The sequence below is a fragment of the Lampris incognitus genome, chromosome 14, assembly GCF_029633865.1.
Source record: "Lampris incognitus isolate fLamInc1 chromosome 14, fLamInc1.hap2, whole genome shotgun sequence".
Taxonomy (NCBI): Eukaryota; Metazoa; Chordata; class Actinopteri; order Lampriformes; family Lampridae; genus Lampris; species Lampris incognitus.
The window spans coordinates 19,486,180-19,508,027 of record NC_079224.1 but is presented as its reverse complement, the minus strand read 5'-3'; the positions used below and the strand labels follow the sequence as shown (position 1 = coordinate 19,508,027).

Sequence of the window (21,848 nt, the reverse complement as noted above, 5' to 3'; positions counted from 1 at the left end):
TTGTTATTTGTCAGAGAGAACCACATGTGCTCACCTTTATAAAAGTGGGATGAGTTTAAGTTCGGTTATTCGGTTGATCTCTGGCGGCCACTAGGCGGCGCGCTTCTCTGTTAGTTAGTTTTGTGGAAACTGAAAGTAAAGAGACCGGCACAGACGAAGGGCGAGCGAAAAGGTATTCACGCGTAAGATTTGGAATTGGTTTTCCGTTTTATATTAAGGTGCGAAAGTAACGATTAATTACTGTGTGAGGAACACACAAACAAAAGCGATTAGCTGGATTCAACACACTTTCGGTAAGTTCAGAAACGCTAATCAGAAAAACAAACTTTTCATTAGTTTCATTGCCCCAGCCTATATAAATATAAATCTACCGGTTTGAAATCAGATATTCGAAGAGCTAAGCAAATATCCAGAAGCTATATGAGTTCTTTCGGCGTACTTGTGGAAACAAATGTGTTGAAAATACTTAATGTAATGTTCTCTCTTGGCCGGCGTACTCGTGCGTGACGTCACAACGCCTTGCTCCCTCCGTGGAAAAGTGTACGGGACCAAGACAGTAGTCATGTTTTCTAACTTAAATAATGTTTCTTTGATGAAATAGCCGATTTTCAGGATATGATACTACTCCGTACTTTTCTATTCTTTCGCTTTCATATTTTCCTATATTCACAGACTTGTTAGCAGAGGAGCAAGCCCTCTGATGGATTTACTCACACTTTCTGGCATTGATGAAGAGCTTGGGGCCTCCGATGTGGCTGCCCTGTGCTTTCTGTGTCGTGACGTAGTCAATGAGAAACGCCTTGAAAAGGTGAGCACATTATACAGTTCTCCTCGCCATAATCTCAACCTCATTCAGTCATATAAAATGTTCTCCCAGGACCAGAAATTGAAAGTTACATTAGCAGATATTGGTTGCAGTTGTCACTGTGGCAGAGTTGTCCTAAAAGGTCCTTGTTAGGGCTGTACAAATCGAGCGAAAATTGTTATAAATTACTTGCGTGTCGTTGAATTTGTCTTTTGTTGAGGAATATTTGTTCCCAAGTGGCCTAACTACTTTTAAAACCTCTTTGAAAAACTAATAGTCTCACTGTTACTGATTTACTCAATGGTTCTGATCGAAAAACAAATTGAACAATTCATCACACACACACACACTCTCTCTCTCTCTCTCTCTCTCTCTCTCTCTCTCTCTCTCTCTCTCTCTCTCTTTCTCCCTCTCTCTCTTGCTGTCTCTCATTCGGGCTGAGTAAAGTTGTTTTCTTCTTTTTTTTGTATGACCCAAAGACTACTCACACTCACAGTCCCCACTGTTAAACTATCTAGTGATCATATAGCAAAGTGACACGGAAAGTGGAAAATCTGCTTTTGTGAAAGGATTAATTTGCAGACAGCAGTCGGGCAGAGGCTACTCAATTTACATTATGATTTAATTATCATGTTGTGTTGTGGGTTTTACTGCTGTTTTTGTACACCTGCATTATAATATTATACCAGGCTAACAGTGTCAGACTGTTTTGTTCTGTTACTAATGATATATCATATAACCATCTAAAAGTAGATATAATTATAATCCATCCATCCACTCTGTATACCAAATTAATCTAGCTCAGGTTCGTTTAGAGTGGAGCGTATTTCAGCATGCACTGACCTTAGAAAGGTCACCAGTCAATGAAAGGGCACACACACACACACACACACACACACACACACACACACACACACACACACACACACACACACACACACAGAGTCGCTCACAAACCATTCGCACCTCTGGGCAAGTCTGATTCACAAACGCATGTCTCTGGACCTGAGTAAGAAACTGTATTTTTAGGAGAAAACCGATTTAAACATGGGGGGAGAACTTGCAAATGCCACACAGAAGGGCTGGTGTCAACCCCGGAACCCCCTCACCATTATTCCACTGAAAGTATCATAACACAATGACATAATTTATCCATCCATCCATTATCCAAGCCACTTATCCTGCTCTCAGGGTCGCGGGGATGCTGGAGCCTATCCCAACAGTCATTTGATGGCAGACAGGGAGACACTCTGGACAGGCCACCAGACCATCACAGGGCGGACACACACACACACACACACACACCTAGGGACAATTTAATACGGCCGATTCATCTGACTTACATGTCTTTGGACTGTGAGAGGAAACCGGAGCACCCGGAGGAAACCCACGCAGACGCAGGGAGAACATGCAAACTCCACACAGAGGACGACCCCCAAGGTTGGACTACCCCGGGGCTCGAACCCAGGACCTTCTTGCTGTGAGGCGACCGCGCTAACCATTAGACTTGAGTCCATTTTTGTAACTTGTGCTTGTATGTCTAACCTACATTGTTTCTCTAATATATAATTCTATACATAATTCTCCATTTTCCATCCATTATCCAAACCGCTTATCCTGCTCTCAGGGTCGCGGGGATGCTGGAGCCTAACCCAGCAGTCATTGGGCGGTAGGCGGGGAGACACCCTGGACAGGCCGCCATCCCATCACAGGATGGGATGGCGGCCTGTCTAATAATTAACATAATTCTCTAATAACATACTTACTGCTACAGGCCTTCATCATGCTCTGATGAAGGCCTGTAGCAGTAGGCCGAAATGTTAGCATGTTTTGCTGGCCAAAATAAATCTGTGGAAATGAGGCACTGTCCCTGTCCTTTTTGAAATTGGTGAGTGCTACCCTACATCCTTGGATGTGATTCTTTGAAGTATATTTTTTTTGGGTTTAGCACCACAGTAAGAGTTTCTTTTTGGGAAGGTGCATCCAACTTCTCTATTCAGACATAATTTATACTTTACAATAATGCAATTATATAAATATGTCTACACTGTCATTATTAATTGTATTTTACTATTATTAGATATACACCTATTTATCTATTTTTCAACACTTAACTTTAAACTACATGGATACGCATATTTCTTATGATTATCTATACACATAGTATATCTTTATCAGTATTACCTCGAAACCTAAATTATACTACTGCTGTATTTTTATTGCATATATATTTCATAGGTTTGGCATTTTCCGTACTTCTATTAACTTTTCAGTGTACGTCTGCAATTATTACTGCCGTTGGGATTCAGTGTGCTTTAATTTTTCCTATCTCTATTATATGAATCTATACACCTATGATCAACATTGTTTAGTGCTCTAGTATTACTGATTGTTGTTGACAGCTACCACTGCAGTGTTGGCAGACCTTGTACACATGCCATTGCCGCCAGATGACTCCCTAAATGCGTGTCTTCATTATTGTTTTTGGGGTTTTTTTGGTACTATTTATTTCTATTCACACTTCTGCTGCTGCATCATTTCCCTGGGGTAATGAAAGAACATCATCTTCTGTAATTTGATATGCGTGTTCCTGTTCCCTTTCCCGCAGGTAAAGGATGGGAAAGCATTGTTTTTGAGGCTAGAGGAGAAAGGTCTGCTGGAGAACCATCACTTCCTCTCCCAGCTACTCAGGACTATTGGCCGGTTTGACCTCGACAGCCAACTGAAACAAGATTGCAGTCAACTAGGGAATATTTCTGACCCACAAACAGACTCATGTCCCATTCTATCAAATTACAGGTAAGAGCTACAGAAAGTTTGACGACATTTCAGCAAGAGGCCAAGCTGGCAAGAGGTTTTCATTTTCCCCTTCTGACTTGTTTTTCCTTCCTCCTTTATTCTCCTCCCTCCCTTTTCTCTGTTCTGCCATGTCTTGTTGCTTTATCTCTTTATCAGGGTGATGCTGTACCGAATACATGATGACTTGACACAAGAGAACCTGAACAAAATGAAGTTTCTTTTGAACGACAAGCTGGGAAGAAGGAAAATCGAGTCTTGCACTGTGAGAATACATGTAGAAAAAAAAATCTTGTTGTATGTACATGTATACACTGATCAGCCAAAACACTGAAACCACTGACAGGTGAAGTGAATAACATTGATTATCTCGGTATTAGGCAGTAAGTGAACAGTCAGTTCTTGAAGTTGATGTGTTGGAAGCAGGAAAAATGGGCAAGTGTAAGGATTTGAGCAACTTTGATAAGGGCCAAATTGTGATGGCTACACGACTGGGTCAGAGCATCTCCAAAACGGCAGGTCTTGTGGGGTGTTTCCAGTATGCAGTGGTCAGTACCTACCAAAAGTGGTCCAAGGAAGGACAACCGGTGAACCAGCGACAGGGTCATGGGCTCCCAAGGCTCATTGATGTAGGGACCGAAGTCTAGCCTGTCTGGGCTGAGCCTTCAGAAGAGTTACTGTAGCTCAAATTGCTGAAAAGGTTAACACTGGCTGTGATAGACAAGTGTCGGAACAAACAGTACATCATAGCTTGCTGCGTAGCCGCAGACCAGTCAGAATGCCCATGATGACCCCTGTCCACCACCGAAAGCACCTACAATGGGCACTTGAGCATCAGAGCTGGACCATGGAACAATGAAATAAGGTGGCTTGTTCTGATAAATGACATTTTCTTTTACTTCATGTTGATAGCTGGGCACGTGCATGTCATTTACCTGGGGAAGAAATGGCACGAGGGGTCACTGTGGGAAGAAGGCAAGCCGGCGAGGCAGTGTGATGCTCTGAGCAATGTTCTGCTAGGAAACCATGGATCCTGGCATTCATGTGGATGTTACTTTGACACGTACCACGTACCTAAACATTGTTCCAGACCAGGTACACCCCTTCATGGCAGTTGAATTCCCTGATGGCAGTGGCCTCTTTCAGCAGGATAATGTGCCCTGCCACACTGCAAAAATTGTTCAGGAATGGTTTGAGGAACATGACAAAGAGTTCAAGTCAAGTCAATTTTATTTGTATAGCCCAATATCACAAATTACAAATTCAAGGTGTTGCCTTGGCCTCCAAATTCCCGAGATCTCAATCCAATCGAGTACCTGTAGGATGTGCTGGAAAAACAAGTCCGATCCATAGAAGCCCCACCTCGCAACTTACAGGACTTAAAGGATCTGCTGCTAACGCCTTGGTGCCAGATACCAGAGGATACCTTCAGAGGTCTTGTGGAGTCCATGTGTTGACGGGTCAGAGCTATTTTTGGTGGCATGAGGGGGGACAGGCAGGTGGTTTTAATGTTTTGGCTAATCGGTGTATATGCATACACAGACACATTAACTGTCCTCTTTCTCATAGACCACACTGGATGTGTTTGCTGAAATGGAAAGGGCTTGTATACTGTCAGACAAGAAACTGGAAGAGCTGCAAGAAATAATAGAGCAGTGTGATGCACAACTGGCACTTGAAATTAAGAACTACAGAGCAGGTATAATACTCACAAACAAGGACACATACACCCCTGTTATCAGTGTTGTAAAGTATCACAATTCATGTGATGGCTGCTTCATTTACAGGGGCCTTTTTGCCATCTCATCAAGAATCTACTCAGCCAATCTGCAACCAGGATTCTCAGGTCAGATTACCACCCCATTTCAGCATTGACCAGGTGTGTCTGTGTGCATGCGTGCGTGCGTGCATGCCTGTGTGTGTTCTCCTGGATTGCCACCTTCTCGTTGTGAAGTAGCTTGCGTGTAATAATGATCCCAAGAGCTATGCCGTCCAGAGCTTGGCTCCTGGTAGGGTCATCCAAGGCGGATAGGTCAAGAGGGAGATTCCAGACAAAGCGTGATCCAAAAAACACCTCAACGGTGGAACTGTTGGAAGATGTCTTCAGGTAACAATGCCAGTGAAGGCAGATGAAGGCTGCAACAGGGCGGTCCCCAATCGTCTTGGTTCTCCATGCCATTGGACTCTGGCCACCCCCTGCCAAGGACCGTGTGGTGGCTGCTGGTGCATCAGCCTCTTCACATAAAAAGCTGTCATGCGCAGGTGTTCTCCCACAAGGATCAACCCATAAACATCCTGGGTCAAAGCCCTGTGGTGATCAGAAAGAGGCAAAGGGGGCAGGACAGTTAAGTCTGGCAGCCCCTAGCCACAACCTGGCATACAGGCGGTGGGTGTATGATCAGTCGCTAAACCCTGGGACTGAGGCAGAGGGGCTTCTTGGCTGCTGCACCCACAACTGAGCAGCCCTGTTTAGGATCCACTCTAACCAAAGCATCACTGTCATCAGTGCATATCCTCCAACACTTGACTCACAAGATTAAGTAAAGGAGACCTTCTATGCTGACCTGCACAATGCTCCCACCAAAGTCCCCAGGGAGGATAAGCTAGTCCTGCTTGGAGATTTCAATGCCAGAGTGGGGCGAAATTACAGGTGCATCTAAAAAAATTAGAATATTGTGGAAAAGTTCAATATTTTCTGTAATTTAATTCAAAAAGTGAAACTTTCATATATTCTAGATTCGTTGCACATAAAGTGAAATATGTCAAGCCTTTTTTGTTTTAATCTTGATGATTACAGCTTGCAGCTCATGAAAATAAAAAATCCAGTATCTCAAAATTTTAGAATATTACATAAGACCAATCGAAAAAGGATTTATAATACAGAAATGTCGACCTTCTGAAATGTTCATTTATGCACTCAATACTTGGTCGGGGCTCCTTTTGCATGAATTACTGCATCAATGCGGCGTGGCATGGAGGCAATCAGCGTGTGGCACTGCTGAGGTGTTATGGAAGCCCAGGTTGCTTTGATAGCGGCCTTCAGCTCATCTGCATTGTTGGGTCGTGTGTCTCTCATCTTCCTCTTGACAATACCTCATAAGCCACAGAAGGTAATTGCTGAAAGGGCTGGCTGTTCGTAGAGTGCTGTATCAAAGCATATCCATGGAAAGTTGACTGGAAGGGAAAAGTGTGGCAGGAAAAGGTGCACAAGCAACAGGGATGACCGCAGCCTTGAGAGGATTGTCAAGCAAGGCCGATTCAAGAACTTGGGGGAGCTTCACAAGGAGTGGACTGAAGCTGGAGTCAGTGCATCAAGAGCCACCACGCACAGATGTGCCCAAGGAACTGGGCTACGAGTGTCGTATTCCTAGTGTCAAGCCACTCTTTAACCAGAGACAATGTCAGAAGCATCTTACCTGGGCTAAGGAGAAAAAGAACTGGACCGTTGGTCAGTGGTCCAAAGTCCTCTTTTCAGATGAAAGTAAATGTTGCATTTCATTTGGAAATCAAGGTCCCAGAGTCTGGCGGAAGAGTGGAGGGGCACAGAATCCAAGTTGCTTGAAGTCCAGTGTGAAGTTTCCACAGTCAGTGATGATTTGGGGTGCCATGTCATCTGCTGGTGTTGGTCCACTGTGTTTCATCAAGCCCAGAGTCAACACAGCCATCTACCAGGAGATTTTAGAGCACTTCATGCTTCCGTCTGCTGACAAGCTTTATGGAGATGCTGATTTAATTTTCCAGCAGGACTTGGCACCTACCCACAGTGCCAAAACTACTTGTAACTGGTTTAATTACCATGGTATTACTGTGCTTGATTGGCCAGCCAACTCGCCTGACCTGAACCCCATAGAGAATCTATGGGGTATTGTCAAGAGGAAGACGAGAGACACCAGGCCCAACAATGCAGACAAGCTGAAAGCCTCTATCAAAGCAACTTGGGCTTCCATAACACCTCAGAAGTGCCATAGGCTGATTGCCTCCATGCCACACTGCACTGATGCAGTAACTCATGCAAAAGGAGCCTTGACCAAGTATTTAGTGCATAAATGAACATACTTTTCAGAAGGTCGACATTTCTGTATTATAAATCCTTTTTTTGATTGGTCTTCTGTAATATTCTAATATTTTGAGATACTGGATTTTTGATTTTCATGAGCTGTAAGCCGTAATCATCAAGATTAAAACAAAAAAGGTTTGACATATTTCACTTTATGTGTAATGAATCTAGAATATATGAAAGTTTCACTTTTTGAATTAAATTACGGAAAATAATGAACTTTTCCACAATATTCTAATTTTTGAGATGTACCTGTACAACTTGTGGAGAGGTATAATTGGCAAGGAAGGAGTTGGAAACAGAAGCTTCAATGGCATCCTGCTATTAACGACATGCTCAGAACACAGCCTAATTATCACCAACACACTCTTCCGCCAGAAGAGCAAATTTTAAAACAACTTGGAGGCACCATTGTTCTAACATCTGGCACCTCATTGACTACATTTTTGCCTGTCAAAGACACTGACATGAGGTACTTAACACCAGAGTGATGATCAGTGCAGATGACTGCTGAACTAACCACGCTTTAGCTGCTCCACCCTGTCCATCTAACTTCACTGGAAAAGAAGGGTGCAGAAAAAGCAGAGTTGCCCTAAGCTCAACCTCAAAAGACTTACTGATACCTCCTCTCATCCACAGTTCCAGGCAGTGCTTAGTACATCAATGCCCAAGCAGTATCCGATGATATTGAAAGCCACTGGGATATGCGCAGGACTGCAATCACTGGCACCTGTAAAACCACTCTTGGACATAAGATGAAGAACCCCCAAGATTGGTTTGTTGAGAATGACCTGGAAATCTAACAGTTAATCAACATCAAGAGCCAAGCCTTTACCATCTGGCAGAATGACATCAACTGCCAAATAAACAAGCTGCCCATGCAAGAGCAAAGTCAGCTGTCCAAAGCTGGCTCAGGGAATTGAAGAACCAGTGGTGGGCAAAGAAGGTCCTTGAGATCCTACACCTTGCAGATGCTGCGGATACCAGAGGCTTGGTCGATGCTACTAAAGCAATATACAGTCCCAGCCACTGCTATCTAAGCCCCTTCGCTCCAGATATGGGCACACACTGCTAACAGACAAGTCAATTAAAAAGCGGTGGAAAGAGCACTACCAGGACCTTTTAAACCAAGACTCTAGCCCTGAGATGGATACCCTCCCAACAGCTCCCTCAACAACCCAAAGAGGAGGACATGGCAGCACCATCTATTCTAAGAGCAGTCCAGGATGCCATCAGGAAGATGAAAATCAACAAAGCTGCTGGTCCTGATGGAATACCAGCAGAAGTACTGTGGGCAGGTGGACCTACACTCATTGGGCATATCCATGCCCTGCTACTTAAACTATAGGAAAAAGAGGAAATCCCTGTGCAACTTAGGGACACACTCATTGTCTCTACCTTTAAGAAAGGGAACAAAGCTGAGTGTGGAAACTACCATGGCATGTCCTTGCTTTACACCACAGGGAAAGCCCTGGCTAAGATCTTGGCCAACAGACTCCTCCCAGTATCAGAGGAAATTCTATCAGAATCCCAGAACGATTTTCGTCCTAACAGAGGCACCATGGACATGATTTGTACTGCTCGCCAACTCCAAGAAAAAGCCAAGGAACAGAATCAACCATTGCACATGGCCTTCATAGACTCAACCAAAGAATTTGATTCCGTAAAACACCAGGCCCTCTGGCTAGTTCTGTCAAAAATAGGCTGTCCTGACAAATACATCAGAGTACTACGACTACTGCATGATAATACATCAGCTAGAGTACTCAGCAGTTATGGAGACAAGACAGAGTCCTTCAAGGTCCACACAGGAGTTTCAAAAAGCTGTGTCAATGTCCCAACACGGTTCTCTGTCTTCATTGCCACCATACTCCACCTTATGGGTCCCAATCTGCCTGGTGGAGTCGAAATCTTGTACAAGACTGATGGGAATCTTCTGAATATTAACAGATTCAGGGCTAAAGGTAAAGAGCTGCAGTATGCTGATGACTGCCTTAGTGTCCCTCGTAGAAGAGGAACTACAGAGCATACTGGACGCCTTTGCAAAGGTATACAAGCAGCTTGGCCTGGCCATTAACAAAAAATACCTATATCCTCTACCAACCCCTACCCAACAGAAATATGCCTGCTCTGCCCCCATCCATCTCTGTAGACAACACTAGACTCGAAAATGTGGAACAGTTCCCATATATTGGCAGCCTTCTCTCCTCCAAAGCCAACATTGACATTGAAATACACCATCTCCTCAGTTGTGCCAGCCAGGCCTTCTCAAGATTGAGTGAAAGGGTTTTTGAAAACTGACCTTCAGGCCAGAACAAAAATTCTGACATACAAAGTGGTAGTGCTGCCCACCCTACTGTGTGGGTCAGAAACCTGGACCACATGTAATAATAATAAAGCAATCCTATATAGCGCTTTTCTAACACTCAGTCACTTTATAATAAACGGCGGTGAAACAAGACAACAGATAAACATAACACAGACATACAGGGGTGGATGGGAAGGGGGGGCTATGAGAGGGAGAAGTGGCAGCCACACATGATGCCAGCACTACTCTCTGACTTAAACAGACACAAAAGGGCAAGAAAAACATAAAACAACCGTACTGTGGATGTTAATTTTCTGTAGGGGTTTACTCCCATAGCCTATTTCTCCCCTGAGGTATCCACTAGGCAGTGGCACTATTTAACCCATAGCTGGGGGGCTGGTTCATGGGCATCAGGGAATATCCACACACCGGTGGGCCTGCGTACCACACATCTAGGGGCCAGACCTCCTCCGAGTCCCTTGTAGTTCAGCGAGGGTCCAAGGTGTACCCAGTTACCATGTGTCGCCACGAGGAGGCACTACATAGGGCTTGCTGTTGGAGAGGCTATGTACTGGCAGGGAGAGACTTAAGTGCTCGGCTCTCCTGTTCACATTTCTGCTAGCCAGCGATGAAGGTTGAGAGTGAGACGTGACAGGCACAGAACACTACAACAACACACTAGATGCCTTACAACAACCCGACTTCTTACAGAAGAATGTCAGACACACACACTTATAGCAGGCGCCTGAAGGTACTCAAGGCATACCAACAATGACACCTCAGGAAAATCCTTAAGATCAGCCGGGAGGCCAACATGCCTATAACTATAACTGCCACCATTGCACAACATTAGCTGAGATGGACTGGCTATGTCCTCCACATGTCTGACTGTCACCTCCCAAAACAAGTCCTTTACTCTCAGCTCATGACAGGATGCCATGCCCCAGGAACACAAAAGAAGTGATATAAAGATAACATCAAAGCCCACATCAAAAGGTCTGGCATTGACCTTAACACCCGGGAACAAACAGCAAAAAACAGGGAGGCCCGGAGACTGGCTGTCCATGAGGGGGCTGGCCACTACAACCATGACCTCCACTGTGCTGCTGAAAACAAGAGCAGACTCAGAAAGGAGCAAGTTTCCATAAAGGCCCAAACCACATCTTCACACCCTTACCCACATTGCCCCAAAATATGTGGCTCCAAGATCGGCCTCTACACCCATCTGAAGACTCAAGGACCTAGAAGGAGGACAGTCATACTCAACCCCAAGTGACTGCCAGTGAGGATGGTGTGTGCATGCATGCATGTGTCTTTCTTTTAGGGCATGAGTAACTAAAAGCTTGAAATATCTGACTGTTGATTCCGCTTCTTTTACAGTTGCCTGTGAACTCTTTTCAACGGCATAGTTTGTCTCTATCAGGAACCCTGTCAAGCAGTGAGTTTCTCCCTCTGTGTTTCAGTCTTACTGGCTTACTCACTCAATCATTTACACTCAAAATACACAGCTTTCAATACATCCCTTTAAACTATTTTTGAAACAAATTATGCACACAGTTTATTGCTGAACAAGTAATGACTGCCAGTACCTAGCCAAGAAATGCAAGTTTCTTCTTTTTTGTGTTTTTGCTCTTCAGGTGAGCCGCGTCCAGGGAGACAGAGTCTTTTCTCTGACGCAGAGAGAAATACAGAATCTTCTTCCCCTCAAGATCAGGTGTTCATTCTCATAATGCATGGCTGTCACACTAAATTCTGATTAAAATTGTCACTTGTGTTTTCATTCATTACCTTCATTGATTGAAATAAACATTTGTGGTGTGTGTGTATATGTGTGTGTGCGGGTGCACATTTGCTGTAGACCGATTTCTACGAACTGACCAAGATACCTCGTGGGATATGTTTGATCATTAACAACGAGCAGTTCTTGGGAATTGAGCTGAAAGATCGACCGGGAACTCAGGAGGATGAGAGTAGGTATCCCTGATTAGCCAAGCACAAGCTGCTACTCTGATTTGATTTGCCTTCATATTTGTGTGTGTGTGTGTGTGTGTGTGTGTGTGTGTGTGTGCGCGCGCGCGCGCGCGCGTGCGTGCGTGCATGCGTGTATGTGGTGTTCTTTTGGTTTTTTTTGTTATTAGTTACTAAATCAGGATTCAATCTAGGTCTCTGTCCAGAGAAAGCACTCAGCATAAGTTATTTGACCCTCATCTTTTAATTCTCTCAAGTTGTCTCTCTGTCACACAGGGGCTCTGAGAGGGATATTCATAAGACTAGGGTTTGAGATCAGGGTTTATAATGACCTGACTGCAAATGGAATACGGCAAGTACTAGAAGACCTCAGAAGGCAATCTTTTGATAACGCAGATGCCTTGGTGAGCACAGCCACTTACATTTTCAAAGTAAAGATTTCACTAGTTATATATTGCTGACAGTTTCAGGCAATTTTGTTGGAAGTTATGACCATTTGCACTTCTGCCTTTGAGCTCAGGTGGTGTGCGTGCTGTCCCATGGGGAGATGGGATGTGTATTTGGGACTGACGAGCAGAAGGTTACCCTCAGGGAACTGACGCAGCCCTTCACGAGTGGGCGTGCCAAAACCTTAGCGAAGAAGCCCAAGCTATTCTTCATCCAGGCATGTCAGGGGCGCCAATACCAGATGGGAGCAATGCCGTGTCTCCCAAGGCTGAAAGAGGGAGTTGGGGACAGACAGAGTACTTTTGAGGAAGACGCGGGTCCAATCCACATGGAGTCAGTTCCGTGGGATGCCGATTTCCTGGTGGGCATGGCAACAGTAGAAGACTGCAAGTCTTTCCGGAACACTACCAGCGGCTCCATCTACATCCAGGAGCTGTGCAGGCAGCTGGAGAGGTCAGCAGAAAGGTGAGAGAGCATTTCAGGGATGGTCAAAAACTGATCTATACCTTGGTTTTCCCCAGCTTCAGTGTTAAATGAGCTGTACCATGGCTTGTCTATCTTAAAGCTGTTTATGAGTATTTTAATAATGACTATTTTAATTACTAATAGTGAATATTTAATAGAGTAATCTATCTAGTATTCTGATGATTATTTAAGTTATTGGGGTAAGAAAAAGTACTTTTAAGTCTTTTATTTCAGAGTAACAATGTAAAGTAAGATTCACTCTGGCCTACAATATATGCTGTGCCCACCAACCCAGCCCCCCCATTGCCCACTTTAATGTATGTTTTGTTACATCTTTTAATGCAAGGTAAGCTTGAATCTACAGAAAGGCGCCAATCAAATAAAGTTCTCAATTTTTGGGCAGAATGCTTTCTCTTGGGCGTCCGGGAAGCGTGGCAGTCTATTTCATTGCCTACCAACACGGGTTTCACCGGTTTGAATCCCCATGTTACCTCCGGCTTGGTCAGGCATCCCTACAAACAAAATTGGCCTTGTTTGCAGGTGGGCAGCCAGATGTGGGTATGTGTCTTGGTCGCTGCACTAGCACCTCCTCTGGTCGGTCGGGGCACCTGTTTGGGGGGGGAGGACTGGGGGGGAATAGCTTGATCATCCCACGCGCTACATCCCGCTGGCGAAACTCCTCACTGTCAGGTGAAAAGAAGTGGCTGCTGACTCCACATGTATCAGAGGTGACATGTGGCAGTCTGCAGCCCTCCCCGGATCGGCAGAGGGGGTGGAGCAGCAACCAAAACGGCTCTGAAAAATAGGGTGATTGGCCGAGTACAACTGGAGAGAAAAAAGGAGAAAAGATCCAAAAAATAAGAGAAAAGAGGATGCTTTCTCTTGAGGTGCTGTAGCATGGATGTTGTGCTGTTGTGGTAAGCAAGTTCTGCTATAGGCTACGGTCAACGTGCGCGAAATTAACATTGGCAAATATTTGCCTCCCATTCACTTCCATTCTATGTGAGTGAAGGGGCAAATAAAATGGTGGCAAAAGAAATTTGCGTCTTCACTTCGCAAGGAGTTCAACTTTGGTGAAGTTTGACCGGCGAATCCGCAGCCTCAACCAGTAGCAGAGACGTGTGTGTGGTTGACCTCACTTGGCTGTAATTGGCTGTAGTTTTCTTAGTGAGCAAGGATGGAGGAGACTGATTGCTGCTGTGTCTAACGTGCCGGTATTGTATGATATTGTCCATGAAAGCTACAAACTGCCCCACAAGAGAGATGCTGGCAGTGAGTTGAGAGACAGGCATTGAACGTAATAACATCAATTCATATTTCGTGATATACAAATATAGCTTTCGTCCTCTGTATTTGTCCATAAAACTACGATAACACATACAAGTGAGACAATTAAGTGAAAACATTTATTTATATTTCTCTGGACTTAAGTGTACATTTTCCCATTGCGAAACCAACAACCGCTCAAATGGACAACAAACCAGCGAACTAATCTCCGTGTGACATCCTGTACTGTCCACATTCAGCACAACAATATACGAATTTTGTCTCGGTAGGCGATGCTGCATTCACACGTGTGACTGTAGCCCAATCCTTGCAGACCACTGCATTTTTTTTTTTGCATTTTAATTGCAAATGGTTGCAAACTTTTGATGTTTTATGTCATTTTATTGGGTCCTGCTTCTTTTTTTCCTCCTAGCTTTACCTCCATTTCCTTGATTCGAGTAATCCATGCATCATAATCATCTGAGTGCTTCGATGACCTATGTGATTGTCCTGCATGCCAGGGCATGTTTAGACATGCATAAAGATATGAAACAAAGCTTGGAGGCAGTAAATTGCAGTGGATCAGTTTGTAATTGAGTTACTCAATTACTTATGATGGCCGTATGTAGAACCTGACCGAACATGACAGGACCATGGCCAAACCTGCCATGTTTCACAACCTGACCACAAGTTCTGATGTTACGGATTATTCGATACTGGTTGAAGTAGAGAATTTCCTGGGTATTATGGAAGTATTTAAGTTTCTGTTTTACGTGGTTTTTTTATTTTTTATTTTTATTGAATAGAATTTAATGTTAACTGTCATCAGTAGCAGAATATGATATTGGAAAAATAGTAATCGAACATTTTTTATTTATTGTTTATTTTGCAATTGTCTACAATTTAGGTTTGACATTAAATGTTGATTCAAGAAAAGATGGATGTGCTTTCTTATTTGTGGTGAGCCAGGTAATCTAGTGGTTTTCAATCCGGTCTTTGAGTACCACCGGTACTGCTGCTTTTGTATTCGGCCGGGTAGTTAATTACATTCACTTTTTTGGTCAGGAAGTCCAGCTCCCAGTCAGAAAGGTTTTATACCTGGAACAGGTGAATGTAATGAACTATGTGGCAGAAAAGAAAACCAGCAGTATTGGGGGTCCACCGCTCAAACCACTGTTTGAGAGAATGTTTTCTCAGAAAATGATTCCAGCTTAACTTCTGTCTCCTTCTGTCCTCTTTAGCTAATCGGTTGTGCTATGACATTTCAGAAGGACCAGACATGTGTAACTTACAAACACAAAACAGTCAATGACAATGGCATATTTAGTGAGATGAAAATGTGTATAACTTAACATCACTTTGACTTTTCACTATTTTCCTCTCTTACAGACACGAGGACATTCTCACTGTTCTGACACGTGTGAACCGGGAAGTCAGTAAGGGAGTATTTCTTAGCTATAAGCAAATGCCTGAGCCCAAATACACCCTAACCAAGAAACTTGTCCTCAGCTTTGTCTGAGTTGACTGACCAGGTGGAGAGCTGCAACTGGTCCAGAACAGTAGGTTTACAAACTTGTCTTGATTACTTATCATGCTTGTGTGTCCTGCTTACATTTTCATGAAATTGTGCATGGTAGTTTGCATTAAAGTGACATTGTGTAATTTTCTATTAATTTATTAAGATCTGGTGTGATTATGCAACAAACTGAGACATCTGGCGTTTCAATACACCACTTTATTCTGCTGCTATTGTCTCAAATGGTCTGGTGCGACACACACAAGCAGTATTGTTGCAATAAATACTCCCGGTATTGGCTACAAGAATACCTACGGGATTGGCTATGGGAATACCTACGAGGCTACGGGAGTAAACCCCTAAAGAAAATCAACGTCTACAGTGCTGTTGTTTTGTGTTTTTCTTGCCCTTTTGTATCTGTCTAAGTCGGAGAGTACTGCTGGTGTCGTGTGTGGCTGCCGCTTCTCCCTCTCGTAGCCCCCCTCCCATCCACCCCTGTATGTTTGTGTTGTTTATCTGTTGTCTTGTTTCACCACCATTTATTGTAAAGCGACTTTGAGTGTTAGAAAAGCGCTACATAAGTTAAATTTATTATTATTAATACCATCAACCGAGACATGATCGTTTCTCCACACACGGGAAATGGCGCTCGCTACGGGTTAAGATAAAAATGAATACGGTGTGGTGGACACGTATTGGGGACAGAATTCCCCCCAGGAACTAAGGGTTAAGTCAGGGTTGCCCTGGCAGGTTAACGCAGGGTTAAGTTATGGTTGTCCAGCCAGTTTTCTGGTTATTCTTGCCGCCTCCGCTCAGTCGAGCTGTGGTTTTGTTGTCTGTCTGATTTACCGTGGATTAAAGAAAGTTGCCTACACGGCTAAAGTGTGAACCTACGGTCTTCTCCGTTCCTTCGGCTCTACACTGGTGACCCCGACGTCGGTTTTCGGATAAGTTTTCTGAAACCACACACATTATGGCTACGAACGCCGTTGCAATTAAACTGCCGGAGTTTTGGGAGTCTTCCGCGGCTACATGGTTCGCGCAAGCTGAGGCACAGTTCGCGCTCAGAGACATAATAGCAGACGAGAAAGGGTACTACTACGTAGTGGCAGCGCTGGGGGGCGCTACGGCTTCCAGGATAAGCGGTTTCATAACCAACCCACCGGCCGATGGTAAATACGCCGCACTTAAAAATCTCCTCCTTGAAACTTTTGAACTATCAACTACGGAGAGAGCACGTCACCTCTTCGCAATTCAGGGCTTGGGAGATGGCAAACCATCGGAGCTAATGAGCAGGATGTTAAACCTACCGGGTCAAGAAAAGCCATGTTTCCTGTTTATGGAGCTGTTTCTGCGCAACATGCCGCCCCACGTCCAGACTGCGCTCGCTAACTCCACCATCACTGATCCCCGTGAGCTGGCAAAGGAGGCTGACCGATTCTTCGTCGCTACACAACGTTCCTCCCATGCCGGGGTGCTGGCTCCTACCTTCACTGGCCCCCCGCCGACATCGCGGGCGTGGCGCCACAGCGTCAGACCGCTACAAGCCCTCTGGACTCTGTATGTACCACGCTCGATTTGGTGCGAAAGCTAAACGGTGCCGTTCCCCCTGCAACTACAGGCCGACGGGAAACGAGAGGGCCCACACTCAGTAGTGGCCATGAGTGTTGGCGATACGAGCAGGCTACTCTTCATCCTCGACACCATCTCCGGTCGGCGATTTCTCTGTGATACGGGCGCACAGAGAAGCATGCTCCCTGCTACTGACGTCGACATCATGGGCGGGGAGCGGGGCTCCCAGTTGGCGACGGCTGACGGCAGCCCTATCCACACCTACGGCGTGCGGTCTGTAGAACTGTGTTTTGGTGGACAACGTTTCACGTGGGAGTTCGTCATGGCCAATGTAACGCTTCCCCTCCTCGGAGCTGATTTTTTGTGCGCTTACGGTTTGCTAGTGGACATTCAGAGCAGCCGTCTGGTCGACGCCTTAACCTTCTCCTCCTTCGCATGTACGCGGGGGGAAGCGGCCTATGCAGGTCTAGCCAACTCTCTCTCAGAGGCAGACAAGTTCAACCGCCTCCTCGCTGAGTTGCCTGACCTCACCCAGCCTACCTTCTCTGCACCCACCGCTAAGCATGGGGTGGAGCATCACATTGCTACGAAGGGGCCCCCGGTCTACGCCAGAGCCAGGCGTCTCGACCCCGCCAAACTCGGCATTGCCAAGTTTGAGTTCGAGCACCTGGAACGCATGGGGATCATCCACTGCTCTGACAGCCCGTGGGCGTCCCCACTCCACATCGTCGCTAAGCCTGATGGAGGTTGGCGCCCATGCGGGGACTACCGCCGACTAAATGACGCCACCATGCCCGACCACTATCCTGTCCCGCATATCCAGGACTTTTCTGCAAACCTGTCTGGCAAACGCGTCTTCTCAAAAGTCGACCTGGTCCGTGGTTATCATCAAGTTCCCGTGCACCCCTCGGACATCCCCAAGACAGCGGTGACTACCCCATTCGGCCTATTTGAATTCCTACAAATGCCATTTGGACTCAAAAACGCGGCCCAGTCCTTTCAGCGGCTGATGGATTCAGTGCTCCGTAGCCTTCCTTTCATCTTCGTCTATTTGGACAACATACTCATCGCCAGCGCCTCCGAGGAAGAACACCTGTCCCATCTTCACGCCCTCTTCACACGCCTCAGCCAGCATGGGCTGATCGTCAACCCGGCGAAGTGCCGGTTCGGGCTGACGGCCATTGATTTCCTCGGGCACCGCATCACTGGGGACGGGGCGGTCCCCCTGCCCTCAAAGGTGGAAGTGGTGGCGGCCTTTCCGCCCCCCCAAACAGCTCGTGTGCTCAGGGAGTTCATCGGGATGGTGACATTCTACCACCGCTTCATTCCCCGAGCCGCCTTTATCATCCGGCCACTTTACGAGGCGCTGAAAGGCATGTGCCCCAACCAGGCGGTCGACTGGACAGCAGAGCGGGACCGGGCGTTCACCGAGACTAAAGCTGCACTCTCCCAGGCTACCCTGCTAGCGCATCCTTCACCTACAGCGCCTATTTCCATAACCACGGATGCATCGGACTATGCTGTTGGTGCGGTTCACGAGCAGTGGGTGGGGGGGGGCTTGGCAGCCTTTGGCATTTTTCAGTCGCCAGCTTACACCCCGAGAGCACAAGTATAGTACTTTTGACAGGGAACTCCTCGGTCTCTGGCTCGCCGTCCGGCATTTCCGGTTCCTGCTAGAGGGCCGCGAGTTTACTGCGTACGTGGACCACAAGCCCCTCACGTTTGCCATGTCCAAGACGGCCGAGCTATGGTCCGCTCGCCAGCAGCGACAACTCTCCTACATTTCGGAATTCACTACCGACATCCAGCACGTCGCTGGTAAGTCTAACCAGGTAGCTGACTGTCTCTCTAGGGCAGTGATTGGAGCGGTCCACCTAGGCCTGGACTATGCACAGATGGCCGCTGACCAGGCCATGGACCCGAGCATCCTCCGTCTCCGGACCTCCGACACGGGGCTCCGCCTGCAGGACGTTCCTTTCAGCGACACAGGTGTCACCCTCCTGTGTGACGTCTCCACAGGACAGCCCAGGCCCATCGTCCCGGACAGCCGGAGACGCCCCGTGTTTGAAGCTGTGCACGGCCTCTCTCATCCAGGCGGTAAGCCATCCGTGCGCCTGACCTCTGCTAAGTTTGTGTGGGAGGGACTTAAGAGAGACGTGAAAGCGTGGGCCGACTCGTGTGTTGCCTGTCAGCGGGCTAAGATACACCGCCACATTAAGGCGCCCCTGGAATGCGGCTCTACAATGGGATTTAAGATGTTTTTTTCTTCAGCAATGGACTACATGGTATTTTGTTATAACCTACCGCCTATCATCAACAAGCCAAGAATTTGCTTTGCAAGAAGTCTACAAAGAAAAAAGCATCTTAAAATCCCATGTTCATTTTCATCTATCATGCCTCGGAACAAGCATCATTTCTGCGCGCGAAGAAATGTTCACATCATGTTCGCTGGCATTGCGGCAAGACTGCCTGTGTGTATTGCACCAGGGCATTTGAGGCAATAGCAGTGGAATTAAGTGATGTATTGAAGCACAAGAGGTCTCAATTTGTTGTGTACACACTCCAGACCTTAATAAATTAACAGAAAAATGCAAAGTGTTGCTTTGATTTTTTTTTTATTAAATTCTGAATGTCAGCATTGGCAAAATATTTATTGTGTCTTGCGCTTGAGATGAAAACTATGCATTTCATTCAGATGGTGCATTTTAACATTGAGGGTATAAAATGTCGCTGATCAAAAGCTAAACATGTCCCAAGATGTTGATCATCGCTTTTAATTAAAGCTAAAATCTGTGGTTTCCCTCCTCCGGCAGGGAAAACCTACAAATACAGTGTAGCAGACATTGTTTGCTTGTGTGCAATTCCCACACTTCAAAAATGGCATCCTCAGACCAACACTAACACAGGCAATGTAATGTATTACAAACTGCATCAAACTATATCTGAACACTGTTATGTTGTTGTAATATTGATTGTAGAATTGGTAATTGGAGGTGTCACGAGCCAGCCCACTGCTGATCCTGGAGTTGGAAAGAAGCCCTCTGACCCTTGTGCAACAACCGCCACGATGAGGGGACATTTTCAAAGAAGGCAGAAGAAAAGACATGATGACCCCAGTGGGTCAGGGTTCGAGGGGGTTTAGATGAATGTAATAAATCAATCTGCTGTAACACACCAGCACCAACACCAGTAGTAGCTGCAAATATGATTATGAGCTGAATAAAAGTAATAAAAATTAAGTCATTAAAAGTAAGTTTATTCAGCAGATTTGTGAAACTTTACTAGACCATAATAAGTAAAGTTTTAAAAGGGAAAAAGTGTGGTGAAGTGGAAAGTTCAAAATGGAAGTTTAGGTTTAAATTGCACCAGATAGACTGGTAAATTGTAACAATTGTCCTTGATTAAAGTATCAAAAAGTTTGAATTACCGGGAAATGGGTGCCAAAACCACAAGAACAGAATGGAGGTATATACTAGACTCACTGAAAAAGGTCAGAACAGATGTCTTTATTAAGAGAAATAGGTCATGAAAATGTGAAAGTGTGTGGTACGAGGGTGAAGGCTTAAGAGGACTGGCGACTCTAACCTGACACATCTTGACCAGCCTCAAGGCCTTTCTACCTGTCCCTCAATTTGTTTTTGTACCTGTAATCAATTTTTTTCCATTATAATGCTTGTAATTTCTTTCATTACTTTTTGCTTTGCAGTATGTTGTTTTTAAATGTTGAAATTGTCTTTATTCTTTACTTTTGCGATAAGAGTTTTATTTTTTCTCCCACCTCAAAATCCCCAATATCTGTGTCACCACCAACTTTATTAAACATTTTCATCAACGAGGTCCCCTCCTGTAATGCAAAATGATGTGGCCTTCGTTGGGATGGCTAGAGATATTGTAGGAGTATTATTTAGTTAAGTTTAGTTATTTAGTAAAGCGTAACGTAAATTTCATGCCCAAATGAAAGATTCCAGATCCAACCCTTTTTCAGGCCCAATGTGGAAATGCACAGTGTGTCAAAATATTGCCTTTAACTATATCCATAGCTATCATTGACATATTTCATAGTAGGAGGATTGCTTTTTATACATTTCTAGATTATTAGTTGACGTGGATTTGGAAGCTGCATTCAATTGACAGCGTATGAGTGCCCCTGACATCTACCATGCTCGGTGACCCAGCATCCGCACCACTGTTGGCAAAATTGTTCTTGAAAATTCACAAACACATTAAAAAACGTGCAACCTGATAACATCGTTATGTGTCATTTCTAATTATGTCACTGCACAGACATTTTGGGGGTGCAGTGCTCAAGTGAAAAAAGGGCATCCCTCTCATTTATTTAAAAAATGTTACAGTGGCAAATCTTGTTCTTACTTACATATTTACTTATTTCAATACCCATATACTCATGCAGATATTTCAAACTCACCAGGTTTCTACAAAATTACTGTATCAATTCACACAGGGGCTATTGTCTTTAGCATCACAAGGGCAGAAATTGGCAAAAACAAAGAAAACAATGCCACTGTGCAAACTTTATTTGTCTATAAAATAACCATTCAAAATCAACAGCAACCTTATTTGTCTATGTTCAGTTGCAACAATTAGGGTAAATGTGTTCTGTGTACTCAGATGAAGGGAGCAGGATAAT

General features: G+C 45.1%; 1 protein-coding gene across 1 annotated transcript; it reads left to right on the top strand.

Moving 5' to 3' along the window:
* Positions 1-150: 150 nt before the first annotated feature.
* casp8 (caspase 8, apoptosis-related cysteine peptidase) lies at positions 151-21,437 on the top strand. The gene is made up of 13 exons (XM_056292641.1): positions 151-293; positions 673-808; positions 3,414-3,604; positions 3,761-3,866; positions 5,171-5,300; positions 5,389-5,447; positions 11,347-11,404; positions 11,604-11,680; positions 11,825-11,936; positions 12,211-12,338; positions 12,455-12,846; positions 15,502-15,671; positions 20,179-21,437. The coding sequence occupies exons 2-12, from the start codon at positions 701-703 to the stop codon at positions 15,629-15,631; spliced, it is 1,491 nt and encodes a 496-aa protein (XP_056148616.1). The 5' UTR covers positions 151-293; positions 673-700; the 3' UTR covers positions 15,632-15,671; positions 20,179-21,437.
* The last annotated feature ends 411 nt before the right edge of the window (positions 21,438-21,848 follow it).